This window comes from Varroa jacobsoni, unplaced genomic scaffold (assembly GCF_002532875.2).
Source record: "Varroa jacobsoni isolate VJ856 unplaced genomic scaffold, vjacob_1.0 scaffold_469, whole genome shotgun sequence".
In the NCBI taxonomy this organism is placed as follows: domain Eukaryota; kingdom Metazoa; phylum Arthropoda; class Arachnida; order Mesostigmata; family Varroidae; genus Varroa; species Varroa jacobsoni.
The window spans coordinates 97,659-107,963 of NW_019213371.1; the positions used below are offsets into that span (position 1 = coordinate 97,659).

The window sequence follows — 10,305 nt, forward strand, 5'->3', positions numbered from 1 at the left end:
ATATATTATTCAGTTGTCATCTGTTGCATAAGATCTGTAATGGGTTTACTTTTGCCTGCTATACAAGCTTGACTTTAAGTAGGGTAAGTGACCTTAGCAAGAATCAAGCTTAAGTCGTTTGTTCGTCATCTCTTCTAGTATTGCGGTCATGTACAATACGTTTAACGGTCTTTCGCTGTAATATAGCTTTCTCCAACGGAAGAAATGGCTGTACTACGACGCTAGGCAGATATCACTTTTAATAAAAATTTATAGTAACTGGTCCATTTCCCAAGGAAATTAATTACATACAACAATTGTCCTTTTGAGTAGACCTTTTTTTATGCTCTTTTTTCATCTAGGTTCTTCTTTATGCAGCTTTTCACTTGGCTTGTAATACCGTCTTGGCTAGCTCTTTGTTTCTTCATCCCAACTATCATTTCTGCTTTGGTTAGCCTAAGACGAAATGAAAGGCTAAGAAAGCTATATTGAGATCTCGTGAGCGAGCAAACGACCAGGCGGTTAGTATGATAGACGACGACAACTGCACACGGTGTCAGAAGCGAATGAAGCAACGCGAACATAAGAAACAGCAGCCTACGCCGCCACCCGGCGGTGGTAGGGCAAGCTAGCACTGATATAAGCGCTGCTGTAATATTAATACAGGCCAGCGACTGGCTTCCCTCGAGTCGTCGTCGTCTCGTTTTCTACTAGTCGTTGCTACAACCACCGGCCGCTTTGTCATCGTCATCGTCGTTGTTAGCCTCTTCGGTTTACTTCGTTCGTTCTTTCGTTCGCTGTCTATGTATGCTGGTATATTCGCCAGAGGCGACAATCACGATATCGGTATCATTGACGAGCTACCGCAGTTTTCTCCCCTCGTTCGTAGAGCTGCCAGTTGAACTAGGTAAGTGCCCGACCAGCCAGATCATTTAGTCAGTCATCTATCGCACACCCGCTTGTCGGTCAGTCCGTTGGGTTACTTCTGTGTGTGGCTGACGCTAGGAGCACAGTGCGCGTACACAGCGGTTCAACTTTCCATGAGCTCTGACCTGTCTTGCCTTTCTCATTGCCTGTCCCCCCTCTCTCGCTGTCTGCGCTCAACTCTGTATTGACTATCCGTGTGTCCCTTGAAGTTTGTATGGCCGCCGCGTCTCTATGTAGAAGTCTATGGCTACGATGCTATACCCTACAGGCCGGCCCGAGCTGAGCTGGCTGACTTGTTTCTGTGTTGGGACAAGCGACAGAGAGCGTCCGCGAACGCTGCGGCAGTCGCCAACGGTGACATACAGACCACGTCAAGCAAGCAGCCAACCAACATAGCAGTCGCTGCTGAAGGAGACAGCACAGCTTCAACCAGAGAGCGGCCGTCGCAGCGGTTCTAACAGCCTCCAGTACAACCGTCGTCGTTGCCGTCGCCGCCACCGTAACAATAACTAGCCATCGCTGCTGCAGCGGCGGAGGCACGGCGGCAGCAGCGGACGAGTGAGCGAGTAAGCAAGCAGGACACTCAGGCGACGGGCAAAAACAAGCAGCGATTCCTAGAAAAGCTAAGATGGCGGCCTGTCTGCTCAGTAGTTGTTCGGCTAGGGAACCCGCTCGACGGGACCGCCTGTTTGAGGAACAGACCTGTGACGTGAGGGCATCGTTTGCCTTCGTTGCGTTCGACAAGTGAGTCCCGCTCGAACAGGAAGTGTCAGCAACCGGGAGGCAGTCGCCGCAGGCCAAGCGCACCGCTTCTACGATCCACATCCAGCAGCACCTGGGGGCGGGTTATAGAGACGCTCACCGCGTAGAGCACCGCCGATCTGGCGGAGCGCCCACTACAGGCGGAGAGGCCGAGACACCGATCGGCGCCAGTCACTCAGAGCCATCCAGTGTACGAATGAGCGCTCGAGCGGCGCAAGAGTGAGCCAAAGAGAGCAGCCGCCAGCATGGCCGCACCGCTGACCAGCGAGCTAAGTTAGCGTGTGTTTGGTTTCTGTGTGCGGTACGGGTACACTTCGTCGTCGTCGTCTTCTTTTTCTTCAATCTTCTACACTACGAGTAACAAACTGGTCTGCTTAGTGCGGCTGCTGGTGCTGCTGCTGCCTGCCGCCTAGTAGCCGCCTATCTCTGCTCTCTGTTTGTTGGCGCTGGTGCTGCGACAGTAACAGCAGCAGCGGCGGCGGCCGCCGCCGCCGCCGCCGTCGTCGTCGTCGTCGTAACTGCAGCGGCAGCGGTAGTTGTAGTGCGGTGATGATAGTGGTAGCAGCAGTGTGCTATTGATGTTGCTTCTGGAGTGCTGCGAGTGGCGGTGGCAGTAGCTATAGTAGCAGGCGCCTGACCGATCGAGCGACGTCGTATGCTCCGGATTGTTGTTCCATGACGACGGTGTCGCTGGTGGGGGTAGTGACAGCGGTAGCAGCGCCTCGACAGGCGGCGGCGAGGAAGAAGAAAAGGAATCGAAGACCCGTGGATCTCCCTTCAGTGTGTTGTGCTGTGCGGTGCCGTGAAGTTCCAACCCGGACCCCTCTCCGGCCCCACAACAAAGAACGAATGCAGTGGTAATATGTCTAGTTATGGTGACTACGACGGATACTAGTTCTACTGCTGTTGTTAGTGAATCCAGCTAGAACTGAGTGGTCGGCTAATGCTCAGGCACGAAACGACATCGTTTCCAAAACAAAGTAGAGAAAACTACCAATGCAGCGACAACAAAACGATGTCATCGTCGTCGTTGTCGTCGTGCTTGCGGTGCTATATTCCGGCATCGTCTTGAGGAGCACAGAAAAATTCAAGTACACAGAAAAAATAAAGTCACAATCGTAATTCACTGTAGTGATGTACTTTCGACGACGTACCGACGACCTCAGAGGAGTTTCGTAGCACTAGTACAGGAAATGTCGAAGTCGAGTTACCTTCAGCGGACGAAAAGTACGTCGTACGTATATGCGTGCGTACACGATCTCAGTTAGTCAAAGAGTGGTGGAGATACTGATTATTGACATACGATGATTGTCGAGATGCAGCGCTAGTTGACGGATATGTACCTGTGCGTATTTCTGGCAAACCGTCAAATGCTTTGGCGAATCAGGATAATCCAGTAGACGTGCAATAGTAGTAACTGGTCTGCCTACAATCACTACAGGGACAGAGAAAGAGCTGTAGTGACGGTAACAATCGGCATTAACAGCAGCGGCAGCAACGGTTCTTAGATATACGCACGCGCCATCCAGCCAAGGAAACAGACAGGCAGGCAGGCAGGCAGCCGACTAGGATACGTCCAAACTCTTCCACCCGCCGCTGCAGCTGTGGGGTATACGCTTGGTGTTGCGATCGCTGCCTTCGTTGTTCCTGCTGCTGCTGTGCTGATACCCCCCTCCGAAACTGCTTCTGTATGTAAATCAACAGCAACACTAGCAGCAACAGACGCCGGCTTGAAGAAGTTGTTTTGAGGGTGTACAATAAGAACGGGCATAATTTAGTTGCCTAGAACGTTGGCGCTTATCGGTCTTGTGCCATAGGCCGTCGCTCGAGCTTGCCTTTTCGACCGAGACAACAATTGCACTCCTGTTATTGTTGTTGTTCTCTCTGTCGGCCTGTTTCGCCTGTCTGGCCTGTTCCTGTGTACTGTGTAACTGTTTGCGTTTCTCGTTATCTTCGTAGTCAGCGAATCGAGTTTATGAGCGCGAGACACAATAGTAATTATTATTATTATTATGCTGGTATTTGTTGTGTATGCGCCAAAAAATGTGATATCGTAGTATTTTCGGCGGAGCCGGCTACGGTGGCGGCCCCCCCCCCTATGTTCTACGTGTGGATTGCCTTATTGGAGTGGACAAGTACAAAGTGCCTCCTTCGCCTTGTGTCGGGGGTCGCTTGCCCCTTCGACAGTGCCCCACCGATGACTACGGTAACGACCTGTCATTAACCTCCCGGAGAATAAAATTGTGCGCTACGTTTCAGTGGCAGCCGCAGCAAAGAAACAAAAGAAATCATATTGTTGATTTTCGATAGCACGGACAAGCAGGTCGAACAGAAGTTGTATTTACGAAAACGTTGTCATTTGGAATCGGTGAAGTGTGATGTGTCCAGAATCGCTTACCTCAACAAAGCAACTAACACCACAGAAGAAACAGCATCATCTGCATCACTATACTTCACGACTCAATCTTCATCAGCAGTCAGCTCTAGTGATTTGTTTGTTTGCCCACTTGTCGCGTTGTGTCTTCCAGTAGAGCTTTTGATCCTCACCTTCTTGCCAAATGCGAGTCAAATTGGCAGGGCTTTGCCATGAAAATTTGTACGTGTGTATTTCGTGAATCGAGGAATAACGACTACCTCAGTGCCATACCTTCTACACCAGACCACACCGTCATCATCATCATTATTATTTTGCAGGCAAAATCAACAATAATAAAAAGATAAATAATAGATAATAACGACAGGGACATTCTAACGGAGCCAAGGATGATATTTTTAAATAGCCAGCCTTGTAACGCCATTAATATCTATTATCAGTGGAGGCATTAAATGGTCATAATTTAGTCGACCAGTAGCAGGAATTAATGCTAAATAGCTAATGACCAGCGCTAAAAACCTGTCGCCTTATCAAACAGTGTGCTGTTACTGCGGTAAAGGGCGCGGTGCAATCCTATCTGAACCCATACATTCTGATGTTGCACCACCACGGCCAACCAGTGACCTACAATTATTCACCTCACCGAGCTGCGGTAGGAAAGTGGAGATAGACTACGAAGCTCAGTTGTTGTTACTGCTGTTCACTGCGATCTTTTTTTGAATTGCTTTACTGGCCGCTAGTATTGCTTAGAGCTGCTTGCTCTCAGCAGGCGGGAAATAGGCAGTAGGCGTAGTAGAGACCTTAAGAAGGTTCGCCAATCCGCGCTTTTTCCATCGTCGGACCCATCCGGCATCAAGATTCAGCCTCTTCGAGAGAACCACCACCACTTCGACGGAATGGCGCCTGACGACGAGCTATCAGAAGATTCAAGCTCGCGTGATACGCGCACTGATGAAGCGGACGCAGAGGGCGTATGGAGTGCCGACATCGAGGAAGCTTTCCAGGAGGCGCTGGCTATCTACCCACCTTGCGGCAGGCGAAAAATTATACTCAGCGATGAGGGCAAAATGTACGGGCGAAATGAGCTTATTGCGCGGTACATCAAGCTGCGAACGGGCAAAGCGCGGACCCGCAAACAGGTCTCCAGCCATATTCAAGTGCTAGCCAGACGAAAAGCGCGCGAGATTCAGTCGAAGATGAAAGGTGGAAGTTCTGCTGGAAGTAGTGCCCCCGATTCAACAACTGGCGGAGCGCTGAAGATGCCCGGAAGCGGTATGCCGTCAACATCGGCGGGGGTTGCTGTTGGTCTCGCGGCTGCCGTTGGTGTTGGCGGAGTGGCCGGTGTACCCCAATACCCTCTAATGAGTTACCCTGCCAGCTTATGGCCAGCGCCTACGGCACTCGATATTAAGCCCTTCCAAAGTTGCGCGGACACCACAGATTTGCTCAAACAGGAGTCAACGCAAGCCGGGCTTCCTGCTGCTGGTTTACCGCCGGGCTTACCGACGATGCGGCCGCTATCTCCGCTAAATTCAACGCGTATTCGTAGCTCGAAGTTGAAACTTTGCGAATTTTCGGCTTTCGTCGAAAGTCGAGGAAATAATAATAACAACAACAATAACAACAATAACAATACAAACTCAAACGGCAGTAGTGGAAACCTGAGCGATGACGAAGCCAAGAGTCACCTGTTTGTGCACGTCGGCCCGTCGCCGCATGAGCCGGGTTCGTCCCTCGAGTCGATTGACATCCGCCAGATCTACGATAAGTTCCCCGATAAGAAGGGCGGCCTCCGGGAGCTTTTCGATCGGGGGCCGGCAGATGCGTTTTTCCTCGTTAAGTTCTGGGCCGACTTGAACATTGCATCGAGCATAGCGGACGACCGTAACGCTTTCTATGGCGTCACGAGCGTTTATGAGTCCCCGCTAAACGTCACCATTTCATGTTCAACAAAGGTATGCTCGTTTGGCAAGCAGGTTGTCGAAAAAGTGGAAACCGAATATCCTCGACTATGTACCGACTCGCACCAGTTTGTCTTCTGCGTGAAACGGTCACAAATGTGCGAATATGTCGTTCACTTTATTCAAAAATTAAAGCGATTACCTGAGAAATATATGATGAACTCGGTGCTAGAGAACTTCACAATTCTACACGTCGTCTCGAATCGGGACACCCAAGAAACACTGCTTTGTGTTGCGTACGTATTCGAGGTGTCGTCAGCAGCACACGGTACTCAGCACCATGTCTACCGACTTGTCAAGGACTAGCGGGCGAAAATCCCGCAGTGCAGGAGACCTGATGTACAGAACACACGGACGTTAGTTAGTTAGTTAGTGCAGTCCGCCCAGCCTGCAACAGCCAGCGATATCAGCATCAGCGGTAACGCCTTCTGCTCGGGCAGTTAGCCGTAGAAGTCGCCGCCGTAGCAGTCGCCACCATCGTCGTCGTCAACGGACACCAAGTCACTGCTTTACTCTCAGCAACAGGATTGTTCACACTATCACAGTCACGCTTTCGCAGCCGCAACAAAGTCAATCATCAACGTCATCATTCAGTCAGTTAGTACCACAGCAACGTATTGTCTATGGAAGTCACTAACACGTATATCTGCGTATGCAAATCTCCTCGAGTCCCATAATTGGAGAAAGCAGCATCCTCTCATGCTCATCATCAGCGTCGTTTTCGTCCTCACGTGCAGTCTTCGCCCAGCGCCGCCCCCTCGCGTCTAGTTGGGTACGATGTTCTCAGAGAGCCATTATGAGCTCGAAGTTCGTTTGTCAGTCAGTAGTACGAGGCCTGGGATATAACTACTGCACAATTTAATGCTTTTCTAGTTCGTTGGCTCAAGGGTCATCGATCGTCACCAGTTGCTTTTGTCTGCTTCTCGCGCTACCTCTTCATCCTACCAATGGGGAGGGGAGGAGTGGTCGTAGTTGACACGTAAAGCAGCTTTGTTTTATAGCCATGTCGCTGTGGTCGGCAGAGCATATATTCTGACTTAAGGTTATATTAAGGTGGGGCGGTCGGTTAGGCAGCTGGCATTTTCTTCTTTACGCTATACTTCCCATCGAGCTTCCTCATCTAAGCTATAGTTTACATAAAGCAAGAGGAGAAGCTATTTGATGCTAAGCGAAATCAAATATAGCAGTGCGACTTTACAAATAACAGCTGACCATCGGAACAGTTGGCAGGACGTAGCTTTTAACGTCGAGTTACAATCAACAGCCAATAATGCTAAGAAAATTATGAACGACAAGAGCGTCTTTGACCATCATCATTATGACCATAGCTCGCTGCCTCGACATGAACCGTTGCTGGGAGTGTTAGCTATAACGGCAACAGCAGCAGCAGCATATGCTCATGCAGTTTGCTTTTAGATAAATCCACAGACCGCTATGTATTATATAATAGATAGGTCGAGAACTGGAAAAAAGGGCTTTTCTTCTCATTTTTCTGTTTGTGTGAGTTTTAGCAACGTGTTATTGACTTGGGTTGGGTCGGTCGTCCCAAGTAACCTGAGTACGCGGTGATCCTAGTAGTGGCATCAGCCGTGGTGCTCACGCTGCCTTGGCCAGTTCTAGGCCGCCGTTGCTGCGCTGATGGTTACGCCGGTTGACCACATCCGTTGAGAGAACGAGAAGAAGGCACGTTCATAACCAACTCTGTCTGGCCTGACTGCCTTCAGCCCGCCTGCGCCCATCAGCTCATGAGCTTGCTTGTTCGCGCGCTGTTAGTGATCGCGAACAACAACAACAACAACAACGAGCTCACCGAAGCAACCTTCCTCGCTCTTACCGTTATTTCGACTCTCAGCGGCAATCCTGGCACTCTTTTTGGAATCAACGCATGTCGCTCGGAGTCTGGTGTAAAAAAGGGCCAACCAAGCTACGGTCTGTCTATCTTTCGACTGAGAAAATCACTTTAGGAACACCGCTGTTGCTTCGACTGCCACAATTGTTCCGTTTCTAAGTATAAGGTCCTTCGTCTTCGCAAACAGTATCGGCTATATATCTAGGCAAGTAGTTCTTGTGTTAGCATAGAAAATTGGATACCCCTCCAAGAGCGGAAGTGAATAAAAGGAAACCAATGAGACAAGATAGCAAAGCAATCGATCGGGCAGTTTGCGACTGCAGGGTCCGATACGACCTGCAGCTGTAACTTGTATATCAAATCATACTGGCTAGTACATTACCCGAGATATCGTGACTGCGCATAATAGCATTAAACACGGTACACACAGGGATGTGGTGTTATTGTTCGAGAAGTACAATTGTGTTGACTCGCATTGATCATATCCGTTTAACGCAATTACGTATGTCGTTGTGCATTTTGCATTTGAAACTGTTGCTTTTAATCTATTAACGATGTTGAATTTCTAGAGCCAACAATATCAAAGCATATTTGAAATAAAGCGCTCCCTGGAACGGTCTGAACGTATTACGCAAAAAGGACTTAACTTCTGAACGTACACGAGTGCCTCAAATCGTGCGGATACGTTAAATGTCTAGCTTAGAGTGATTCTGATCATTTGTCCTTCTCCAAGATATCACTGAATACAATTAATGGGGACGTCAAATTTGCTGCCTTATAGATTATAGCGTCCTAAAAGAGCCCATAGGCCTCTTCTAGGTTCCTCTTTGCATTGTAGTCGCATTTTTCAAGTAGTCTTCATGGCACAAGGTTACATGTGTGGGCCGATCGACTTCTGCGGCAGCTTCTGCTCAACTTAATTAGACACAGCGAGTCTGATATATAGGTATAACTGTGTACATTCGTCTTAAACTTAACAAGTGCGAAACTAGAAATCTTGGACCTGAGACGTTGTAAATTACACCAGTTTTGCCATCTTTGTTACGAATACACAGATATCTATGTGCAACTAAAGTCGACGTTGCTAGTTACACTTCTTCTGTTTTCAATATGCACCAAAAAAAAACTCTAATCGAATATTTACTGATTATGATAAAAGATGTAATTGGCGTTTGCCAAAGATGAGGGGCCAAATAGGTGTAACATATATGTGCAAAGTTTACTTTTCACTACTCAAATTTTTTATTACTTTTAAAGGCTTCGACTTCCATCAAGGAAAGTCATCGTATCTTCGCCGTACCAGTCACGATTTTACCTATCTTTGTTAACGCCTTTAACATATTTGTTTACTCTGTAAAAGATACACAATTTCATGCAAAACTCGTATTAGATCATCTTAACGTTTTCGACTTTGTAAGTAAAAATCAGCAAAAGCAAGACGATCAATTGCTATCGGGTCACTATGAAAAGCAATCGACAAGAAATATTAGCTAAGCTGAGCGGTGACGCTCTTTTAAATTATACCGGTGTTGCAATGCCTATGATAGAACTAAGCTAGATCCAAAATATTGCCCTTCCTCTAGGAAAGCAGAAGTACGTACTGCTTGTAATAGATTATATCGTATACATAAGAATTTAATGTATACATAATGGTGTAGTGGTTTATTTAGTTATCATCTAAGTGAGCGCTAGAGTATCTTAATTCACCATCAGTAAAGCTATCTTAAGGAAGCATATAAACTTGTCAACTTACAATAATCGAATTAATATAGTTGCCAAGTATTTTCCGTCCCTTGTGTACGCCTGTTGATACGCTATCTTTTGTAAGGGTTGTACTTAACGTCGGGCGTTTTCAACTATCCGGTTTGGGCTTTTTTTGGATCTAGCATTTTGATGGGCTCATAAAAACAGAGGCCAAATTGAACCGGAAAACTTTCGCCACTTAAATTGCTAAATTCATTCTATATAAGACACCTTTATTAATACGAACGAAAAAAAATCTATTAATAAATATACATAATTAAACAGCGCTGATATAAATCAACATAAAGATAGATATAAGGCGCCCCTCATCCGCCCATATAAAAATAGGGAGTAGTAAATTTGCCCATGTCCCTTCCTACCAAGAGGATATGATTTGTTTGAGGTATATCATTTTTCAAATGATCCCTTATTTATTTATTATATCCTAAACGATCCTCAAAATATTAATGAAACAAGAGACATATTCCAGGCAAAGGGTACATTTGAACAGGCAAAAGACGGGTTAAACAAATAATAGCTGATAGAGAAACATTTTTATTATTCGTGTCATAATCATCAAGCTGTTATTATTAATTTCTATGTTATACAATAGTTTATTGAGTGAAGAACTTGAATCTTAGTTGAATTACTTACGTCCGACAATAGTGACGAGGTACGAAAGCGGGGCGGCAGTTCAGGGCGCGAATGGG

At 47.2% G+C, this 10,305-nt stretch overlaps 1 protein-coding gene across 1 annotated transcript; it reads left to right on the plus strand.

Moving 5' to 3' along the window:
* The first annotated feature begins 16 nt into the window (after window positions 1–16).
* On the plus strand, window positions 17–8,137 carry sd (TEA domain transcription factor 1 homolog scalloped). Its single transcript, XM_022833693.1, has one exon. The coding sequence runs from the start codon at window positions 4,939–4,941 to the stop codon at window positions 6,307–6,309; it is 1,371 nt and encodes a 456-aa protein (XP_022689428.1). The 5' UTR covers window positions 17–4,938; the 3' UTR covers window positions 6,310–8,137.
* Window positions 8,138–10,305: the final 2,168 nt, after the last annotated feature.

Excerpts from the sequence above, each read along its gene's own strand:
- sd (XM_022833693.1), top strand. The coding sequence starts at position 4,939 with ATGGCGCCTGACGACGAGCTATCAGAAGATTCAAGCTCGCGTGATACG.